Source organism: Balaenoptera ricei, chromosome 1, assembly GCF_028023285.1.
Source record: "Balaenoptera ricei isolate mBalRic1 chromosome 1, mBalRic1.hap2, whole genome shotgun sequence".
NCBI lineage: Eukaryota > Metazoa > Chordata > Mammalia > Artiodactyla > Balaenopteridae > Balaenoptera > Balaenoptera ricei.
The window spans coordinates 108,262,495-108,284,881 of NC_082639.1; the positions used below are offsets into that span (position 1 = coordinate 108,262,495).

General features: G+C 40.3%; 1 protein-coding gene across 4 annotated transcripts; it reads right to left on the minus strand.

Moving 5' to 3' along the window:
- Positions 1 to 7,088: 7,088 nt before the first annotated feature.
- LOC132370007 (histone H2B type 2-F-like) lies at positions 7,089 to 21,703 on the minus strand. Of its 4 annotated transcripts, none has more exons than XR_009504509.1 (2): positions 21,181 to 21,703; positions 7,089 to 7,305 (listed from the first exon to the last, which is right to left on the minus strand). XR_009504509.1 is itself a non-coding variant. In XM_059929732.1 (2 exons), exons 1-2 carry the CDS (start codon positions 21,659 to 21,661, stop codon positions 15,311 to 15,313), a joined length of 525 nt encoding a protein of 174 aa, XP_059785715.1. In that variant the 5' UTR covers positions 21,662 to 21,703; the 3' UTR covers positions 14,337 to 15,310. The 4 variants fall into 4 exon arrangements, 2 of the variants coding, with proteins under 2 accessions (XP_059785715.1, XP_059785729.1); XM_059929732.1 differs by lacking the exon at positions 7,089 to 7,305 and adding an exon at positions 14,337 to 15,458 and having other exon boundaries at positions 21,285 to 21,703; XR_009504508.1 differs by lacking the exon at positions 7,089 to 7,305 and adding an exon at positions 15,375 to 15,458.
- Positions 21,704 to 22,387: the final 684 nt, after the last annotated feature.

Consider the following 22,387-nt stretch of genomic DNA (forward strand, 5'->3'; position numbering starts at 1 on the left):
GATTCTTCCATATACGCACATCAGTCAATGTGATACACCATATTAACAAATCGAAGGATTATGAACCATATGATCATCTCAGTAGATGCAGAAAAAGCTTTCAACAAAATTCAACACCCATTTATGATAAAAACTCTCCAGAAAGTAGGCATAGAGGGAACCTACCTCAACATAATAAAGGCCATATATGACAAACCCACAGCCAACTTGTTCTCAATGGTGAAAAACTGAAACCATTTCCTCTAAGATCAGGAACAGGGCAAGTTTGCCCACTCTCACCACTATTATTCAACATAGTTCTGGAAGTCCTAGCCACAGCAATCAGAGAAGAAAAAGAAATAAAAGGAATCCAAATCAGAAAAGAAGTAAAACTGTCACTGTTTGCAGATGACATGATACTATACATAGAGACTCCGAAAGATACTACCAGAAAACTACTAGAGCTAATCAATGAATTTGGTAAAGTAACAGGACACAAAATTAATGCACAGAAATCACTTGCATTCCTATACACTAATGATGAAAAATCTGAAAGAGAAATTAAGGAAACACTCCCATTTACCACTGCAACAAAAATAATAAAATACCTAGGAATAAACCTACCTAAGGAGACAAAAGACCTGTATGCAGAAAACTATAAGACACTGATGAAAGAAATTAAAGACAATTAGAGACAAACAGATGGAGAGGTATACCATGTTCTTGGATTGGAGGAATCAACATTGTGAAAATGACTATACTACCCAAAGCAATCAACAGATTCAATGCAATCCCTATCAAACTACCAATGGCATTTTCCCCAGAACTAGAACAAAAAACTTCAGAATGTGTATGGAAACACAAAAGACCCCGAATAGCCCAAGCAATCTTGAGAAAGAAAAACAGAGCTGGAGGAATCAAGCTCCCGGACTTCAGACTATACTACAAAGCTACAGTAATCAAAACAGTATGGTACTGGCACAAAAACAGAAATATAGATCAATGGAATAGGATAGAAAGCCCAGAGATAAACCCACGCACATATGGTCACCTTTTCTTTGATAAAGGAGGCAGGAATATACAATGGAGAAAAGACAGCCTCTTCAATAAGTGGTGCTGGGAAAACTGGACAGCTACATATAAAAGAATGAAATTAGAACACTCCCTAACACCATATACAAAAATAAACTCAAAATGTATTAAAGACCTAAATGTAGGCCAGACACTATAAAACTCTTAGAGGAAAACATAGGCAGAACACTCTGTGACATAAATCACAGCAAGATCCTTTTTGACCCACCTCCTAGACAAATGGAAATAAAAACAAAAATAAACAAATGGGACCTAATGAAACTTAAAACCTTTTGCACAGCAAAGGAAACCATAAACAAGATGAAAAGACAACCCTCAGCATGGGAGAAAATATTTGCAAACGAAGCAACTGACAAAGGATTAATCTCCAAAATACACAAGTAGCTCATGCAGCTCAATATCAAAAAAAGAACCAACCCAATCCAAAAAATGGGCAGAAGACCTAAATAGACATTTCTCCAAAGAAGATATACAGATTGCCAACAAACACATGAAAGGATGCTCAACATCACTAATCATTAGAGAAATGCAAATCAAAACTACAATGAGGTATCACCTCACACCGGTCAGAATGGACACCATCAAAAAATCTACAAACAGTAAATGCTGGAGAGTGTGTGGAGAAAGGGGAACACTCTTGCACTGTTGTGGGAATGTAAATTGATACAGCCACTATGGAGAACAGTATGGAGGTTCCTTAAAAAACTAAAAATAGAACTACGATTTGACCCAGCAATCCCACTACTGGGCATATATCCTGAGAAAACCATAATTCAAAAAGAGTCATGTACCACAATGTTCATTGCAGCATTATTTACAATAGCCAGGACATGGAAGCAACCTAAGTGTCCATCGACAGATGAATGGATAAAGAAGGTGTGGCACATATATACAATGGAATATTACTCAGCCATAAAAACAAATGAAATTGAGTTATTTGCAGTGAGGTGGATGGACCTTGAGTCTGTCATACAGAGTGAAGTAAGTCAGAAAGAGAAAAACAAATACCGTATGCTAACACATACATATGGAATCTAAAAAAAAAAAAAAGGTTCTAACGAATGTAGGGGCAGGACAGGAATAAAGAGACAGACATAGAGAATGGACTTGAGGACACAGGGAGGGGTAAGGGTAAGCTGGGATGAAGTGACAGAGTAGCATTGACATATATACACTACCAAATGTGAAACAGATGGCTAGTGGGAAGCAGCTGCATCACACAGCGAGATCAGCTCAGTGCTTTGTGACCACCTAGCAGTGTGGGATAGGGAAGGTGGGAGGGAGATGCAAGAGGGAGCAGATATTGGGATATATGTATACATATAGCTGATTCACTTTGTTATACAGCAGAAACTAACACAACATTGTAAAGCAATTATACTCCAATAAAGATGTTCAAAAAAAAAAAAGAAAAAGTACAATAATCATCTCAATAGAAATGCAACAACTCCAACATTTGTATTAAAAGAAATGGTCATATATTATAGTAGGAGCTTTATTGATTGCCCATGTTTGATCTTATAGACTGGGAAAACAGAAATGAGGAGAATTGCAGGGAATTAGTTCCATAGGAAAGAGGCCCAAAGACCCTCTATAGAGGAACTGTTTGTAGAAGACTCCAACCTAAGGAATTGGGAATTGAAGCAAGAGTGACAGTCACACTCAGAGGAGACAGTTATATTCTACCCACACTGGGTGGATAGAATTTCAGGAAAAGGGCTCCCTGGGGACAGAAGGCTGGGGGCAGACATGGATATAGACCTGGGGTAAACTGTAATGGAGCCAGTCATCGCTAATGCATCAGGAAGTACTTCCTCTTTCCCCATGCTTTTCTTCTGTGCTTCCTCTCCAGATTTTTCTACACTTGTATCTTTGTCACAGTATTTTCTCATGTGTACTTTAATACACTTTAATAATTGACTTGATTAAGTCAGTTTCTTGATTGAACAATTTGTACCTCCATCTACCCTTACTTCTGGCATATAGCTGTGCCGGAAATAGGTTCTTGGGGTCCCCCAAATTGAGGCCTACCTTCCTGTTCCCCAAGGCTTGGTGCTGCGTCTGGTCAAGGCCTGGTACCACCTCCTCCTTTCTCCAGGTGAGTGTCCAGCCCTCCTGTTTCCCTACGGGGGTTGAGTGCCCTCTCCCTGGCACTTGCCCTATCTCTCTAAGAGCTCACTCCTCTTTATTTTTATTCCATCCAGTGCGTGGAAACACACAGAAATCACAGGATCCTGTTGAGGAGAGAGGCCCAAAGGATCCCTGATCCCTTCTTTGCTCACCATACTCCATCTTTGGGGAAAGCCTGTGTATGTGGTCTGGGGTGGGGGTGGTAGACTCCATGGTGGGACCAGGAAACCATGGGAAGGAAAGTGAAAGGTTCTCTAGGTCTGCTCTAGAGACAAGTTAACAGGTACCCACAGGGAAACTTTACCTCATGGTCTCATTTTTTGAATCACTAAATCCAATTTGTTTCTGGCACAAAGACAATGTACTGATTAACCTGAATCTTCACACCAGTTTTTCAGTTTGCAGACAGGGGCACAGCTGAAAAAAGTCAGAGATGGCTGCTCCCCCCAGCCTTTGGAGCAGGCATGATCACTGGAAGAGAGCCATTCTGTTTCTTGTGCTTTGTGTGCCACCATGTCAGTCCTGTGCCCCCTCTGCATACTCCAGATGCCACCTGCAGGCAGTTCTCCAAAATGCCTCTGATTCTTGAAGGCTCCTCTGCTGTGTGAACTAGCATCCAGGGAAAGCCAGAAGTGCTTTTGTAAAAGCTGGTATCAGCTTTTACTTACTGGAGGCTATGAGAAGTATGTTTTACGAATCCCCTTTGGGAAATGCGTTGAAAACCAAGTTTAGGCTCCAGATTATGTGCAACAAATTCATCTGGCCACCATCTTGTCCACTAATAATAACTTAATGCATGGTTATATGTTCAAGATTTATAATCAGATGTATCTTGTTAAACAAGCTTAATTGGTCTTTTACCTTCATAAGAACAAAAATTCTAATAATATTACTTAAATCTTTTAAAACGTAATATTTAAACAAAAATATCCATCATCTCAATATCATCAGGACAAATCAAGCTCTTACATGTTTTTAACACAATGCTCTTTTCAGAATAGCTGAGAACATTTATTGAACATTTAACATCACATTATGTATTTTTAAGAATGTTTTTGTTTTTGAATATATGGTCAAATACAAAATGTACAAAAAACATATACAGTTAAAAATTTCCTTCCATCTTGGACTCCTAGCCCTCTGTCTTAGTCTGTTTGGGCTGCTATAAAAGAATACCATAGGCTGGGTCACTTGTACACAACAGAAATTTATTTCTCACAGATCTGGAGGCTGGGAAGTCCAAGATCAAGGTGCCTACAGATTTCGTGTCTGGTAAAAGCCCAATTCCTGATCTATAGATGACTATCTTCTTTTTGTGTCCTCACATGCAGAGGGTGAGGGTGCTATCTGGGGTCTCTTCTATAAGGGCACTAATACCACTCATGAGAGCTCCACCTTCATGACTCAATCAACACTCACCAATGACCCCACTTCCCAATACCATCACTTTGGGAACTAGATTTCAACATATGAATTTGGGAGGAAACACAAATATTCAGTCTATAGCACCTTCTAATGTCCCTTCCAAAAGATAATTACTATTGGTTGTTTTCTGTCATCTCAGAGATTTTTATGCTTTTATAGGCAAATAAAGGGAGACATCCTTCCCTCTCTCTCCCTTTGTACACAAATGTTAGCATAATATACACACCATTGCACCTTGCCTTTTTCAAATAACTTATCAGGAGCAGTATTTGCTCCAGAGCTCCTCGGCAGGTCGATCAAGGCTGTCAGGCCTTCATTGCAGTCTGATTTCTTCCTCTGCCCAATCCTATGTCTTCATTCTTCCTTTCACAAGGGTTCATCCCTAATAATCATCTTGTACCCTAAACTCTATCTCAGCCTCTGCTTCCAGAAAGTCCAACCTGAGCATTTTGTATGCCACTGCAACAATTTATAAAGTCTTTGGAGTCTTATAAGACTTTTCAAATAACACTTCTAGGGACAAATTTATTTTAACAGAGAACAAAACAAGTTGTTAACATTAGAAAATATGCACCACGGCTCCACTGTGCACAGGAGAATAAGCTTGATATTCCTGTGAATGTTCTTGGTTTAACACCTTATTAAATCAGATTTTCTTGAGCTGGTTTATGATGCAAAATGTTCTCTCTCCCTCTGTCTGTAAGGGAGAGGGAACATCTTCATTTGTTTCTAACTGTACTTTTATGAATTATGAAGGCTTGCATTTTAAGGTCAGGGTTTGCAATTTCACTAGTTAACATTAGAAGCAAAATGCAAGCCTGCTAATTTTATTTGTAGAATCAAGAAATGGGTCAGTAAGATTTTATTCAACACTGGTGAAACAAGCACCATACAGCATTTTATTCTACAGTCACCACCACTCCCTATTGTCACACATATCAATTGCTTTACTCACCGGCATAGGTGTCCCCCAAGAGTGTATGAAACCACAGGGATATATAAAGATGTTCTAACAGGTACATTGGCAATGACAGTTTAAGGGAATCAACCCCCAAACATCAACTTCCATAAGTACTCTTTCATTACCTTGTGCAGCCTAAGAACATGCCTGTTGTAAATGCTTGAAGCTGGTTCACCTTTTCCACCTCCTCTTTCCCACTCACCCTTCTCCCAGTTTACAAAAGAAAGGCATATCTCTCACCCATCCCAAATCATGATACACTACCCTGGGGATAAAAAAAAAAATCTCTGAGTGTACCAAAGAGACAAAGGAACTATAAACCAGAGGTAAGTTTTTGTGTCTTTCTCTATTTTATACTTATGGGTGTTAGGGGGAAAGTCAGGTATTAGAAATGGATATGTTAGCCCATGTTGAGATGTTCTGAGTCCTAGTATACTGTAGAGAGGTAGGGCAAATTTCATGACAATTTTTATTTAAAGACCTTGCCTCTTTGCTCTGTTATTTAAAAAAAAAAAAGATGCTTGGCTCTGAGGTGAAAGTCCTCTGAGAGCAAGGCAAAGAAATTGTAAGTAAGAAATACTGATAACAACCGCACCTTATCTAGGACAACAAACATGCCCAGCTCTACACCTGGTCTATTCATCTATGAATTAGGCTGTATAAGAATAGGCTAGGGTATGTTAAGGCTCAAACAACTCCAAAATCTCAGCACCTTACACCAACAAAGTTTTGTTGTTTATATTACACTGGGGTCAGCTGAGAGGGAGGAAGAAGGCCAGGCATTGTGCCAGAGTGAAAAAGAGTTCTGAAGCATCTCAAACCAGAAATTAAATGCTCCAGCCCAGAAGTGACATGCAACACTCCCACTTCCAACTCACCGGTCAGAACTGGTTACATAGCTTCACCCAACCACAAAGAGGATGTAAAATCCTAAAGTAAGCTAAGGCAAGAAGCTGGAAATATTGTGAGAACAGCATAAATGCCATCACAAAGAGTGATATGCAAAAAGCATGCTGGGAAATATCAACTGACTTCAAAGAGCAGTCTTCCTGCATTATCACCATCCTCAGTAAAGAGGTTGATCTCATTCATCCATGACTAAGTCTGTTTCTCAGCTGAACAGTCTGCATGATTTCAAAAAAACCTGAAAAGCCCTTTTACTTCTAACAGATCAACATTATATCTTCAAGTAAAAGGAATGTATTGGTGTTTTCCATTTTCTGGAACAATTTAGAAGGGATTGTCTCATTAATTTTTGCCAAAAAAAAAAAGGGGGTGTACTAGATAGCATAAATCCATATTTATATTTTTACTTGGTTGCAAATCTGCTTGTTATCACTCATCAGTCATTTCTCTTCCTAACTGGGGCGTGTTAGTAGATTCTATTGTAAATCAGCTACTTACCAACGATCATTAATACACTTTTTTAGCTCCACACTTACTGGCTATAACCGGGCTCCCGGATGGACAGACCATGGCGGTAGCTCTCGGATCCGACGAGGCGGCAGCGTTGTGCGTATCCCACGGAAGGCCGCTGGCGCCACCCTGTGGTGTCCTGTGCACATTGCGACCTTAGCTCTCCACAGAAGCCGCAGCTGCCAGTGAGCGCGGACTCAGCGGCGCGGAGGCTGGCCGGGGGCGCGCTTTCTGTAACCTCCTCCCAAAGTCCCGTGAGAAATACTTGCTTCCCCAGAGCCGGCAGTGGCAAGAAATTAGCTCTGGTCAGGTCGGCGGCAGAGGCGGCGGGCGGGTAGAGGAGAGAAAAGGGTCGTGAGTGTCAGATTCGCCCCGGTACCCAAAAAAGCACCCAACTCGGGGCCTGCTCCTTAATATCCGACGTAATTGTTTGCTCGGGGCCGGCAGGTGTGAGAACCCGACTCCCGAATGAGCCGGGTGGGCACCTGCAGCGGAACCGCGCAGCTGAAAAACCCCTTCGTAGGTCAGGGGGGATGGAGGGAGGGCTCGATCCTGCTCGCGGACCTGGCGGCGGCGCCACCCCACGGCCGCTTGTTGCGGTTGCAGCCTCGGCTGCCGCCTAGCGCAGGTGCTGCCGGGAGGCGCGGGGCGCGCGGGAGTTTGCGGCTGGCGGTGGCCTCCGCGGAGGCCTGATTAAGGGGAGGGTCGCTGGCCGTCTGGGCGAGACCCCAAGAATAAAGGCGGCTGGAGGCGGTGGTAGCAGCAGGGAGGGAGCAGGTGGAGAGTACGAGACGGCCGTCCAGTCAAGCCCTGATGACTTCCTTGCTGGTTCCACCACCATCAAGAGCCAGGAAGGGCCCCCGGGCTGGCAGAACCTGCAGACCTGTGGGCAGGGAGCCCCCAGCCTCTTCACGGGCTGCTCTGAAATGCATTTGGGAACCATGGAGCGTCTCCCTCAAGGGTCCAAGGCCTGTCCTATCCCGGAAGACAAGTTTCCAGGACTGAGAACAAGGGCCCAGAGGGGACTGATGCAGCTGGCTGGGAGAGAGGAGGAAGGTGGGGTTTTCCTTCCTTCGCCCTCAGACTCAGCAGGGACAACACCCAGGGCCTGCTGGACCTATCGAGGCTTCATCTTAGAAGTTTAGAGCTTCATCTGAGAAGCTCTTGGGCCCATCCTGTAATCCCCAGGTCTGTTCCAGACCTAAGCACAACTCTCCAGAGTAGACAGTTACGGAGCTGAACAGGCAACTGGGTGTGAGGAGAGTGGTCGTTTCTCACCTTCCAGGCTCTGTAGGATGAGCCCTAAACTCATTTGGGGACCACGGGAGCTTCTACAAGAGTCCAGGCCCATTTCAGAACACTCAGAAGGTTCCTAGCCTGAGAAGGAATCCCCAAAGTGGATCGACTGGTTTTGGGTAAAACAGGAAGCGTTGGTTCCATTCTGGGTCTTTCCTGGCTCCCAGGCTCAGTCGGGAGAAAAACCAGTGCCTTCTGGATTTAGAAATTTTCCGCCAAGAAGCCAAAGATAGCCAGACCTATCCTGTAATTCCAAGTCTAAGAATTAGACACTGGAGGCACAGCTGGCTGGAAAGTGTCTGGCAGTCCTCACTGCCACCAGAGTTAGTTGGAGACAGACCCTCAGGGGTAGTAAGGGGACAACAGTGGAAACAAGAAAAACAGTTAGGAATCCAGGGGAGAGAGAACTGGACTAACGTGGTAGCAGTAGAGGTGTTAAGTGGTCATATTTGGAATGTACTTTGTAGGAAGTGCAAAAAAAAAAAAAAAAGCTTGCTGATTGATTACATGTAGGGAATATGGGGAAGAGAGGAATCAGGTACAAATCCTAGATTTGGGGCCTGAGCAATAAACTGATTCCATAGACTGAGCTGGGAAACAGCAGGAGCAAATTGGTGGAGCAGGGGAGAGAGAAGTAGCAAGAAGCAAAAGTTTTGTATTGAACATCTTAAGATTCCTGTTTGACATTTAAGTGTAACTGTTGGGAAAGCAATGGATACATGTGTGGAGCTTAAGGATCCTGAACTAGAGATAAACTTTTGAGAATCATCATATATATGTGGTATTCAGAGCCATGGGACTAGAGAGGCAATCTAAGTGGAAAGTACAAATAAAAAACAGAAAAAGGTCTCATAGCGATAATAGTATAAAAAATGAAAGACCCTACCTAAGAGAGCTGTATATTAAGGTTAGCAATGGAAAGCAGGATGTCAAAAAGAAAATGCTAGTACGTTGAAAATCTGGACCCCCATGAGGTCTTTTAGGTATAGACTTCTTTGTTAATGCACACTGGCAGTAAAATTGGAGCCAATAAAATTGTTTGCCGCCCTTTATTCCTCATATCTTTGTTTGTTTCTAAATATGGGGTCAAAACCCCAAAAGGGTAAGAAGTTCATCTTCCTGCCTTCCCCTTTCATCTTCATGTCACACTAAGCACATATTATTCCTTAACCTTTTGACTTAGGATACAAAAGAATAAATTGTGGAGAAGGAGCATGTGTAAAAGGGAAAGATGCCAAAACACGGTATGTGAGTTAATAGAGATAGAAAATCTCTAAGAAAGGCTAGAAATAATTGGTTTACACATTCTAGAGAAATAAATTCCCCAAATATGGTGTTCTCTGAAAAGATAATTTTGAGGAAGCAATGATCTCCAGTCAAACAGCAATCATCTGGAGCCTGGCTGTAACTTTGAGGACAACTTCTGCACGGGCAGGAAAAAAGCCTTGAAGAAAAAAAATAGGTATGTACAATGGGATTTTAAGTATCATATTCATTTTAGAAAATAATATTTTCTAACTTTAAAGCAATAATTTCTTGAAATTTCACAGGCTTTGGGCACAATAAACTAGAATTCAAATCTTAACCTTACACTTAATAACTCCTTGTATTGCAGTTTCTTATCCCAATTACCTCTCTTTCTACTTTGAAATCTATATTCTGGCTCATAATATCTAACTTTTATGGATTATTTTTATTTACCAAATACTCTTTCATTTGCCTTGCAGGGGTTATTTCACTTAATCTTAATAATATTTGTTGCTCTCATTGCCTCATAATATTAGTAGGTGGCTTTTAATATTTTTCCATTATCATGATCAATTTATATAATAAGTATTGTCTCTTCCCCCAGTGTCTGGTAAAACTGTCTGGGCCTGGTGCTGTTTTTTTGTTTTTTGGTTTGTTTTTTTTTCTGGTGCTGTTTTTAAGGGTAGATCTTTGCCTATCTTTTCAGTTCCTCCTATAGCTAATTTTTTATTCAGGTATTCTACTCTTCTTGAGGCAACTTTGATCATTTGTACTGAAAAATGAGTTGTCTACATTTGTAAATATCTGTATCAAAATATACATACCATTTTAATACTTCAATATCTAATTTTGCTGATGTTATTTGTGTACTTTTTCTTTCAATATTAAATTTACCAAAGGATTAACTTTTAAATTTTCAAAGAACCAGATTTTGGTTTTATTGATTAATTGTTTTGGGGGAGTGAGTGGGGAAGTATGATCTATTCCGATGATTTCTATCCTACTTTATTCCTTCTACTTTCCTCAGGTTTTATTGTTCCTTTATTAGCTTTTAAATATAAAGTTTAATTCATTATTTTTAATAGTTCTTATTTTCTCATAAATGCATTTAAAGCTATGAAGAGGTCCTCTGACCTCTTCATATAGGTTTTAATATATAGTGCTCGCTTTGTTTATTTCTAGAGACTCTATAATTTTTATTTCGATATCTTCTTTAACCATGTGCTTTTCCCTAACAGTATAGATCAAGGAGAGTATTTTTAGTTATTTCATTGCATTATGATTAGTGAATGTATCTTGTATGGTTTCAGCTTATTCAACACTTGTTGAGTTTTCATTTGTCATCTCACACATGGTCAGTTTTGAATCAGTATTGCATGTGAATTTCAGTATAATGTACTTTTTCCATTTTGGATACAAGATGGTGTAGGTATAATCTTATACTTATGATTACTTTTGTTAACTATGTTCTTCAAATCCTCTATATCTTCAAACAAGTTTTAGTCGACTTGGTCTTTTAATTCTTGAGAAAGATGTGTCTGTGTTAACATAATCACCACTATGATTGTTGACTTATTAAAAATCTTTGTTGTATGCACATGCGTGTGAGTCTATGCATGTGTGTGTACCTGTGTTAGGTGCAAACAATTTTTTTTACATTGTATAATTTAAAAGTTTTATTTCCCCTCCCACAATTAGCAAATGGGTTTCATATTAGTTCAACTGGAAGTTTTCTTCCTACAATTGCCTTTCAAGTGCCAACAATTCTTGATCACTGCTTAATGGATTTCTGCTTTTCTGAATACGAAATATCCCTCTTCTAGTGCTTTATAGTCAGCATTTATACATATACATTTTGTATATACATATATATTTAAACTTACACTTTTCTAACAACTTCTAGAATAATAATATCTATATCCTCCTAAATATAACATAAATATTAGTTAGCTTATTTTATTTCTCTTCATTCTCGCCATGTCAATATCATCTGGAATTTGAAGTCCAGATTTTCTTTTCAATTTTTTAGGATCTACACCAAAAGATGTGTATATTTGAAATCACTAACAGTTTTGAGCTCTTGTTTCTTCAAAACAGTAGACAAAATGTGGAGCAGAAACCATAGATGTAAAAAACTCTGTAATCACAGAGATACCTAAACAAAAATCTTAAAATCCAAACTTGAGTCAGTAATCAAAACAGAGGGAGATTTCAATACAGACATGATGGATAAAATAAATTAATGCTTCTTGTATGACCCAGGATATCACGAACAATGTCACCTGTATCTCTAACCTCACAGTACTTTGTATCTATCATTTATAGCACATTTCTTTTTAAATTTGTATTACAGGTAACTTGGTATATGTATTATATTTCTTTGTTATTTGAACCTTTTCTGCTTCATTTATTTCATCTCTCTCCTATCACCTGATTTCTAATTTCTCAATAAATTTATTTAATTATGAAATTAGATAGATGAATAAATACCAAGTATTCTAAGCCTTAAAGAAATTTTTCTAGAATCTAAACTTATTTAGACTTAGCAATATATTTTACTGGGCACATGGCCCCCTTCTGGTTTCGCACATCTTCCCCTTAGAATCTTTTCTGATTCTTGCAGGAATACAACTCCAGAAATTCTTTCAGGGAGGGCCTGAAAAGTCACCCACACTTAGATGATAGTTTGGCTGGATAGAGAAATTTAGTTTCAAAATTATTTTCCCTAGATTTAAAAAAATACCGATTCATTGTCTTCTTATATCCAGTGTTGTCCAAATGAAAAGTCTGACATAATTTGATTTCTGTTTCTTTGTGAGAATTTTCTCTGGGTGTTTCTAGAATCGTCTCCTTAACTCTTGTGTTTTGAAATTTTATTGCCATGTCTCTAGGTAAAGATACTTTTAATTCATATCTATATGCTCTACATTTAATGGGACCTTGCAGTCTGAAGATATATATTCTGTGAAAGTCTCCTTTTCTTTATTTCCTCAGGACCACCATGTATGACACTTGGGTTGTGCACTGCACAACTGCAGGGGATACCATTCACAAAGATTATAATTTAAATGGTGCTCCTGAAGCTGTGCAGTGTACAATCAGCAAAACTTATTTGGTAAACCTGTATTTTTTTTTTTACATTATTTCTATTCTCTCCTTCTAAACTCCTATTGGGTGAATTTTGAAACATCTGAATCTATCATCCATGTCATTTAACTTTTTTTCATATTTTCTATTTTTATATCTTTTTATATGGCATTGTGGGGGAATTTCTAGGCTTCATCTCTCAGCTCCCCTATTTTCTCCCAGCTGTATTGATTCTATTCTGGACTCAGTCCTACTGTTGCATTTTTGTGTCAATAACCAAATTTTAAATTTCCAAGATGTTTACTGTTCTTGCACTCTTCACTCTTAACCCATTTGCCGTCTTTTTTGTCAGTTTTCTATCATTTAAGGAATTTGGGGTGCAAAATGGGAAGAATGCAACATATGTTTGGAACACTATCTTGAATTAGTAGATATTTCACTGTACATTAGAGATGAAAAACTTACCTAGCACTCAACAGGAGTTCCCTACTATCAACGGCAACTAACAGTTATTGAAATGTTGTGTCAAGCATCAGTCTAAGAATTTTTATATGTATTTACTCATTCACCTTTCAAAAAAACATTATAAAGTAAGCATTACTATTATTCTCAATTTAAAGATGATGAAGCTAGGGAATTCCCTGGCGGTCCAGTGGTTAGGACTCAGCACTTTTACTGCCAGGGCCCAGGTTCAAACTCTGGTGGGGGAACTAAGATCCCACAAGCCATGCTGCGCGGTACCGCCCCCCCCCCCCCAAAAAAAAAAGATGAGGAAAAAGCATAGAAGGTTCAAAAAGTTGGCCTAGTCACACTACTGATAAAGAGCAGGGCTGGGTTACAAACCAGGTGATCTGTTTTATGAGCCTGCGCTCTTTACTAATACAATGGCATACTCAGATTTTAAGAACACATCATCCTTCTACACTGCCAGATTATGTATTCACTTTGACACCTCTGTGCTGTTGTGGGGCCCTGCTACATGGTTATCCACCAACTCAATCTAGAAGACTCAGTCATGCTTGTAATTCATGTACACATATATTACTGTTTTCTCCTGTCAGGAAGAATAGTCAGAGTTGTTTTGTTTTACTCTTACAGTCGCTGGGACTTTGCTATTTCCCATTATAAATGATTTGCATATACTAATCCAGAAAGATTTATCTATTATGCCCCTTCCTGCCTAAACACATCCCACAATCATAAATACAATGAAATTCCCTTAGACAAATGAAAAGTTTCCTTCCTTTTTTTTCCCCTAGGCTAAGAATTGAAATTCCAATTCTACCTTGGTTAACTTTCCTGCTAATCCTAAAATTGTGTTCTCTATGCATACTTGCTGTTTCTGAAAAAAAATTAACTTAAGAATAATTTCTGGGGACTTCCTTGGTGGTCCAGTGGATAAGACTCCACGCTCCCAATGCAGGGGGGCCGGGTTCGATCCCTGGTTGGGGAACTAGATCCCGCATGCATGCCACAACTAAGAAGTCCGCATACCGCAACTAAGAAGCCTGCATGTGGCAACTAAAAAAAAAAGATCCCCTATGTCGCAACTAAGACCTGGCACAGCCAAAATAAATAAATAAATAAATAAAATTCAAAAATAATAATTTCTGTTGCCCAGTTCCTTGATATTAATGTGAAAAAATTGTGAAAATCAAAATTCAAATACTTAAAAAGACATCACAGGAAAAGTTCCCTACAAAGAAGCTTATATAAGCAAGATCATTTGATTTTCATATTGCAGCAGGGAGGAGAAGGAAGAAGCCTACGAAAACAAGGATATGCTCCCTCGCTGGAAGTAATCTTATGGTTGATGCATATACAAGTTAATCAGTATGCCTTTCTCCTGCTTATTCTACATGTTATAATAGGGGTCTTGAGTAAGTAGACATGCCAAACTATAGGAAATATACATCTCCAGAGAGAAATTCAAGTAATTTAAGGCCCATCCCTAGGATTGGGAATTTTATTAAGAACACTGAACAACCTTTGTCCAGGGTTATATCTGTGGTGTGTCTGAACTCTGTTTAACATTCCCTCTTGGCCTAAGGAGTTTTCCTTCAACGCATTTCAAAATGATAATCCCACTAACTGGAAACTAAGACCTACACAAAGCTCAAACATCATTGCCAACAACAACAAAAAATTAAGCTGATATCTTTAGGTATTTTCTGTTCCCCTGAATGTTAAAAACACTGATATCAAAAGAGTGATATGGATTTTCCCCTACCTTCTGATAATTTAAAATTATTGCCTTTGATCTTGTAAAACAACAGAGATAAATTGTTCCTTATTTCATTTCACAAATCTGCATCCTCCATTTTTTGCCACAAGAATTCCTTCTTCTGGGTGCCTTGTGCTGCCTCAGTCCCAAGATCAACTGAGATCTTGATCTGTCAATCTCTCGCTCTCTCAAAATACTCAGCCAGTCCCAAGCCATTACCTCTTTACCATCCTTGGGACAATAGATCAGCATCCAGGTTTGGATCCTTCAAGGCAAAATGCTAAAGAACTGCTCAAGCTCTATTAGTTCTCTTACTTTGCTCTCTGTTTCTGGTTTTGGCCATCTAAAGCAAAGTTCCTTGGATTGGTTGATAGTGATACTCTCTAGATTCTTATGCTTCTTTTTAGCAGAACCATCTGAAATATCTCATCCATTGTGTAATGAGTTCTTGGTCAAAGAAAAGAAATATTGAGGTCTTGGGACTGCCATCTTACTTGTTTACCACTCCTTGGACTGTAGTTTGAATAAGAAAGTCTTATATTCTTGGGGAAACTTTCATTCCTGAATAGTGACAGGAACAGGAGCTTCATCTTGAAAATACTGAGAGGAAAAACATGAAGTACATTAACAAGCAGAAATGAAGAACTCAGAAGTCATCAACCTGACTCCACCAAGCCCATTTTTGAATTTCTAATTAAACATTTCCCAAATATCTGCACATTCTCCTTTTGGTTATAAGGTGTGTCCTTCTCTGTGCTACCTGATAGTATGCCTTAGATCATTTCTATTCATTTGGCTTGCTCTTGTGTTAAATCCTCAAAATTCAGAGCTTTCAACTCAGAAATCAGAAAGAAGTATTGGGATGAAAGTATTTCATTTTTTTCTGAAAGCATTGATGGGAAGTATTGCAAACATCATCTGATTTTTTTTTTAAAGGTATTTGCCAAAGATTATATTGGTCTTTACAGAGCACTAGTAACAGACACTAGAAATAAGGTCTTTTATTATTTAATTCTTTTTTTCCCTTTTGGGACACATAGCTGATATTTAAAGATTCTACAGTGTCAGAGGCCCAACAAGTAAATTGTGGCATTGCCTTCTTGGATGTTTTTAAGATAAAGAAGGTCTTACTGCTTTACTGCAAGATGCTTAGAGAGTTGACTCTCAAATCACTAGAAATCTCTTAAAGCATAACTTGTTGGGAAGGAAATGTGCTCTGGAGGTACAAGGGTGCTCATGCAAGTGCCTTCCCAGCCACAATAATGGGAGAAACACTGATCAAATATTTGCCATGTTCCAGCTGCTGTACTAAGTGCATTAAGTACATTGTCTCATTTAATCTTCACAAGTCTTGAGGGTAGGTTCCATTATTTTTCTCATTTTACAGATGAAGAAATTGAGGTTCAGAAGAGTAAAGAAACTTTCCCAAGGTCATATAGCTCTTAGGTGGGTTAGCTGGGACTCAAAGCTAATGCCCATCACTACTACAGTACACTGCCTTTCAGCCAGTATCTTTTGACTTTTATAATTGGTTTGCTATTAAGGGGTCCATGGCCAGAGACCAGGGGGTGGCCTGTGACATAATAAATGTATGTTTGATCTCTTCCCCCAGTTTCTAACACAGAACTCCTAAAACTCTTGTAATTCCCTGAGTGATAGGGGTGCTAAGAACATCGTTTGTTCTAATATTTGGTCTTTGACCCCAATTCCTGACATAGAGCTCCTAAATCCCTTGGAATTTCCAGGATAATAGGAGCATATTTTGTTCTAATGAGACGACTCTTGGTGGACTCCTGGGTAGCTTCAGGACAGGGGCTGGTCACCAGAAAGGCCAGGCTATGATTAGAAGATTGAAGCTGTTAACCCCACACCCCCCATCCTCCAGGGGAGAGAGAGAGACTGGAGGTTGAGTTAATAATCCATCATGCCTACTTGATGAAGCCTCCATAAAAACCCCTAAACTATGAGATTCAGAAAGCTTCTGGGTCAGTGAACACATCCACATGCCAGGAAGCCACATGGACACCCCAATTACATGGGGAAAGAAGCTCCTGCACTCAGGACACTTGCCCTATGTACATCTTCATCTGGCTGGTCATCTGTATACTTTACTATATCCTTTATAATAGACTGGTAAACCTAAGTGTTTCCCCGAGTTCTGTAAGCTGTTATAGCAAATTATTGAATCTGAGGAGGGGGTTGTGGGAACTCCTGATCTGTAGCCAAGACTGACAGAGGTGTGTGTAACCTAGGGACCCACTACTTGTGATTGGCATCTGAAGTTGGTATAGACGGTGGGGGGGCAATCATTTTGGACTGAGCCCTTAACCTGTGGGGTCTGTGCTAACTCCACGTAGTTAATGTCAGGATTGCTTGGTGTGGAAAACCCACATACTTGGTGGCCAGAAGTATTGAGAATAGTAGAGGAAACAAAAGTTTTCCTTTACCCTCTTACTGCTTCTGAGTTAGTGTAGGTAAGTATCCTTAAATACCCAACAACTTACACTATGAAGCTTCTAAACTGATTTGTGGACCAGGTGTCTGCAACTGCACCTAGACCTTCACTCTGTGTTGTGCTGTTGCCCATTCAGAGGGCAAAAGATTTTTAAAATCATTTTTTGTTAAAGCCAACTCTTAGAGTTCTGCATCTCATAAATGCAATCCCACTGCCCTCCCTCTCAACCACTCCTTCCCTCATCAATCTATTCATCCCATCAGTATTTACTGAGTGCCCACTCTATTCCAGGTACAGCTCGAGATGATGGGCATAGAGCAGTGAACAAAACAAAGTACCTACCTTCATAGGACTTACTCTGATAAGATAGGAGGAGAGTCAGACAACGTATTGGTCGGAGAACAGTCTAAATTATTGTGCCAAATATTAAAAAAAAAAAAGTGGCTTAAACAAAATACAAGTTTATTCATCTCTCATGTCCAGGGTTAGTAGAACAGTTCTGCCATTCTCATCACATGGCTTCTGTTTCTGGGCTCAGAGTGGTTTCCATAGTTCCTGTCATTGTATCTGTAACCCAGCCAGAGGAGAGGGTAAAAAGGCAAGGGCAGCACATATCTATTCCTTTTTAGGACACAAACTAGAAATAATATGTATCACTTCCATTCATATCTCATTGGCTCAGAACTTTGTCTTATGAAGAAACCCAGATGCAAGAAAAGCTGGTAAATTAGCCTTTAATTGAGAAGCCATGCACCCATAAAGCAGGGGGTTAAAGTAAGCAGAGAAGAACAGCTTTTATGGGTAGCAGTCTCTGATTCAGTAATAAACAAATAATAAATACATTAGTATTCAGATGATACACGGAAGAAAATTTAGCAAGGTATGGGGACAAGGAGTACCAAGAAATGGGGGGAGAGAGGGAGGTGGGCTTGCTATCTCACATAAGTTGGTCAAGGAAGGACTGAAGAGTAATGGAAGTTTTGAGCAGAAGCCTAAGAAATGAGGAAGCCAGTCATATAAATATCTGGGGGGAAAGCTTTTCCAGAAGAAGAAATGGCAAGCACAAAGACCCTGAGATAGGAGGGCCTTGGTGTACTCGAGGTAGAGCAGGGAGACAAGTGTGATGAAACAGAACAAAAGGGAAAGTGGTAAGAGAGGAGGTGGATGTGGGCCATTGTATCAGTGTGGACCTTCTCTCTGAAGCCATATGGGGATTTTCAGTTGGGCAGGATGGTGTGGGAGTGACATGATCTGACTTAGAGGTTTCAGAAAGTTTACTCTAGCTGGTTTGTGGAAAATAGAGTGAGGGTAGAGGCAGAAGCAAAGAGACCAGTCAGAAAGTCATTGCAAATACCTGGGAGGTGTGATGGTGGCTTGGAGTGGGAAGACAGCAGTGGAAGTGTCGAGTATGGTTGGATATGGGACATTTTAAGCCGACAATATTTTCTGATAAATTTTATTTGGGATGACTGAGAAAAGGCTTATTCCCATACTCTACTATAGTTATACCCTCTGCAAAAGAAAATGAATCTCACAGGGAACAAGAAGATAAAATTTCTCTCAAGCTAGGACCATGGTGAACAAAGAAAGCTTCAGCAGGTTTGAGATGCTAGGAGCCAAGTACAATGTGACTTAAATTGCTTTGCGGGCAAGAGGGTGGGACAGTCAGAGCTTTCCAATATAATGAAAAACCCTAAAAAATAGTCTATGTGAAAATTTTAAGTTTAAAGAGACATATTAAAGTGAAAAGAAAATGTTACAACCTGGATGAGGAGTACAGAAATAATGACACCTAGTCACAGATTATAAAGGGAACGATGAAGAATTCCATCTACAAAAATCAGATGATTAAAAAGTTGAAAGATGTTACAGTGAAAATTGGGTAAAACTAAAACTAAAAAAAAACTTCTCAGAGGACACTTGATATAATTGGTCACAAATAAAATTCCAGGTGCACTTCATGGACTTGGGAAGGAGAGCACCTGTATATCCCCATCACCTAGCACAGGGTCTGGCACATGTAAGTTCTCACTTATAGAGTGATTTTTCCTACCATAAAGTGTGTTGTATAATGATTTCTTTTCTTTCAACTAGAAATTTTAGATTCTCAGTTGAGTCATCTTTCCCTGGTCCCTTGTCTGATAGTCTCTAGGGAAAGATGACTCACTGAGAATCTTAATTTCCCAGTGAAAGAAAGAAATCACATACAGCCCACTTTATGCAACTTTTAATTAGATGTAAATTTGAACTCCTACATTATAAATGAATAAAATTCATTTTAAGCACAAAGTCATGTAAATTCCTCCAAGTTTAACCAGGAATGGCTTAATTTCAAAACTTGACTGTCAAGTGAATTGGAAGCTAAGATTTTTCCTTTTGCCTCAAGGGTATATTTTATTTGGTAAAATATCCAGCCTTTTTCGGGATTGGTCTTGAGTTATGCAAGTTTTGAACTGAGAGGGCCTTAGAAATTCATCCCACATGTTAACTGTGCCCTTTTGTACACCATGCCCCCAAAATCTATTCTAAAAAAATACACCTGAGGGCTTCCCTGGTGGCGCAGTGGTTGAGAATCTGCCTGCCAATGCAGGGGACACGGGTTCGAGCCCTGGTCTGGGAAGATCCCACATGCCACGGAGCAATTAGGCCCGTGAGCCACAATTACTGAGCCTGCGCGTCTGGAGCCTGTGCTCCGCAACAAGAGAGGCCGCGATAATGAGAGGCCTGCGCACCGCGATGAAGAGTGGCCCCCACTTGCCACAACTAGAGAAAGCCCTCACACAGAAACGAAGACCCAACACAGCCATAAATAAATAAATAAATAAAAATTAAAAAAAAAAAAAAAAAAAAAAAATACACCTGAGAACACTAAAAACCACCTCCCCAGTCCCCCACCTCCAACGTGACCTTATCAGGGAACTTCAGGAGAGGCACCTGGAAGTATGTTTAGCAAGCTTGGAGGTGGGTCCTATAACCAGGAAAGTTACAGAACCAAGACAAGGTCCTTGCCCTGGAGAAGATAATTTTCCAGCGGAGGAGTGTAAACAAGCACAGTAAGTTAAGTGCTGCTCAGTTTTCACCAAAAGCAGGGTAGGAGTGGGGAAGGGTTTGACCTAAATGAGGATTAAACCCAGAAGGGAAAAAAATCCTGAAGGAAGGGAAGTCTTTGGGCACTGGGTCTCTCAACTTTGGCGCAAGGGTCAACGTCATTCACCAAATAATTCTTGGTAGTGGGGGCTCTCCTAGGCATTATAGGATGTTTAGCAGCATCCCTGGCATCTACCCACTAGATGCCAGTAGCACCCCTCTCCCCAAGTGATGACAATCAAAAATGTCTCCAGATATTGCCAATATCCCATGAGGGGGGGGTGATGGGGGGGGTGGAGGGGGTGGGGTGGGAAATCTATCTGGTTGAGGGTCACTGGGCCAGGTTGGGATTTACAGGTAGGCCAACATACTAAAGCATTTGGCGATGTTGAAAGTTTGTGACAGACACCTAGAGGTATATGTTAAAAATAGATTAAAACATTAAGAAACAGCGGGAACTGGGGAAACTATAGGACTCTCTATCTGTACTCTAGAATAAAATAAAACCCAACTCGCTTACTGGTTTAATAATAAGAGACAGCCCTTCCCCGCCCCTCTGTACCTAAGCTCCCATTGAGGACTCAGACTAGGTAGGAACCATCTTAAGGACCAATCACTTGTTACCAGCAGCAAGACACATACCACTAGATGGCACCACTGGACCATGGGAGATCCTAGACTTTAACAAGGCAACCTTCAATCACTGTCCCAATCTAGCCCCAAATCCAAAAAGCACTCGTGATCACGAGCCCAACCTACCCAACCAACAACTAAACCCACCTTTTATCAAGTGTTTACAGCCACTTTCCCCGACAACTTAAGTGGCTCTGAAAAGAGCCTTTGGGGTAAAATAAGATGTTCTAGTTCGTCTCTTGCACGCTTACTTCGAACTGGTGTATTTGGTAACCGCTTTGGTACCTTCAGACACGGCATGCTTGGCTAGCTCGCCGGGCAGCAAAAGGCGCACAGCTGTCTGGATCTCCCGGGACGTGATAGTCGATCGCTTGTTGTAATGCGCCAGGCGCGACGCTTCGCCCGCGATGCGCTCGAAGATGTCGTTCACGAAGGAGTTCATGATGCCCATGGCCTTCGACGAAATACCAGTGTCTGGATGAACCTGCTTCAGCACTTTATATACATAAACAGAATAGCTCTCCTTCCGGCTGCGCTTGCGTTTCTTACCATCTTTCTTCTGCACTTTCGTGACAGCCTTTTTAGAACCTTTCTTAGGAGCAGGAGCAGATTTTGCTGGATCCGGCATTTTCGCACAGGAGAATCCCCACACGCCAGTAGAAGTGATCCCGACTACACCGAAACAACCTGGTTACGCGCTACTTATAGAGCCTGTATGCAAATGAAGACTAGCACAGTATTATGTTTTTATTGGTTAATATCCAACAGTGTCGTCATAGAGGGGCGGAGCCCATGTAAATAAGGTTCTGCTCGCGCTCCCTTAGTGGCCCTTAGAACAAATGTCTTGTTAACCAATCAAAATGTTCCATTTCACACTAACCACTAAATTATGTAAAAAGTAGTTTCACCTGTTTGTGGTCTTTTGCTGTTAATTGGTTTTCACTTTTACTTGGAGATCTGAAGCGCCAGCTAAAGACAAGTTAACTTTCTCTTATTTTTGCATCATTTTACTCCTCTGTACTACTTTGTGGAAGTTTGTTTGGTTCTGGTTTTTGCAACAATACCTCAGCCCACATTTTCTTTTTTTTTTTTTTTCGCGGTTTGCGCCTCCTGTCTTAGGCAACGAGGAAGATGGGTTCTTACACATCTCGGGACTCTTGCCCCCATTCTTCTTAGTTGAAATCCCGAGGAACTACTTGGGGATCGAGGATTTTACCTAACATCCTGCCTAGTTCTAGTAACTGTACAATCGGGCTGAAAACCCAGATTGCCATCCCAACAGTTATCACATAATGACGGCCTTCTAAAGTGTCACTTAATTTCAGTATTCAGATTTGTGCTAACGTTTTGTACT

Excerpts from the sequence above, each read along its gene's own strand:
- LOC132370007 (XM_059929732.1), bottom strand. The coding sequence starts at position 21,661 with ATGCCGGATCCAGCAAAATCTGCTCCTGCTCCTAAGAAAGGTTCTAAA. Across the intron at positions 15,459-21,284 it reads ACCAAATACACCAGTTCGAA|TATTTTCAAGATGAAGCTCC; the intron begins GTAAGCGTGCAA and ends TTTTCCTCTCAG.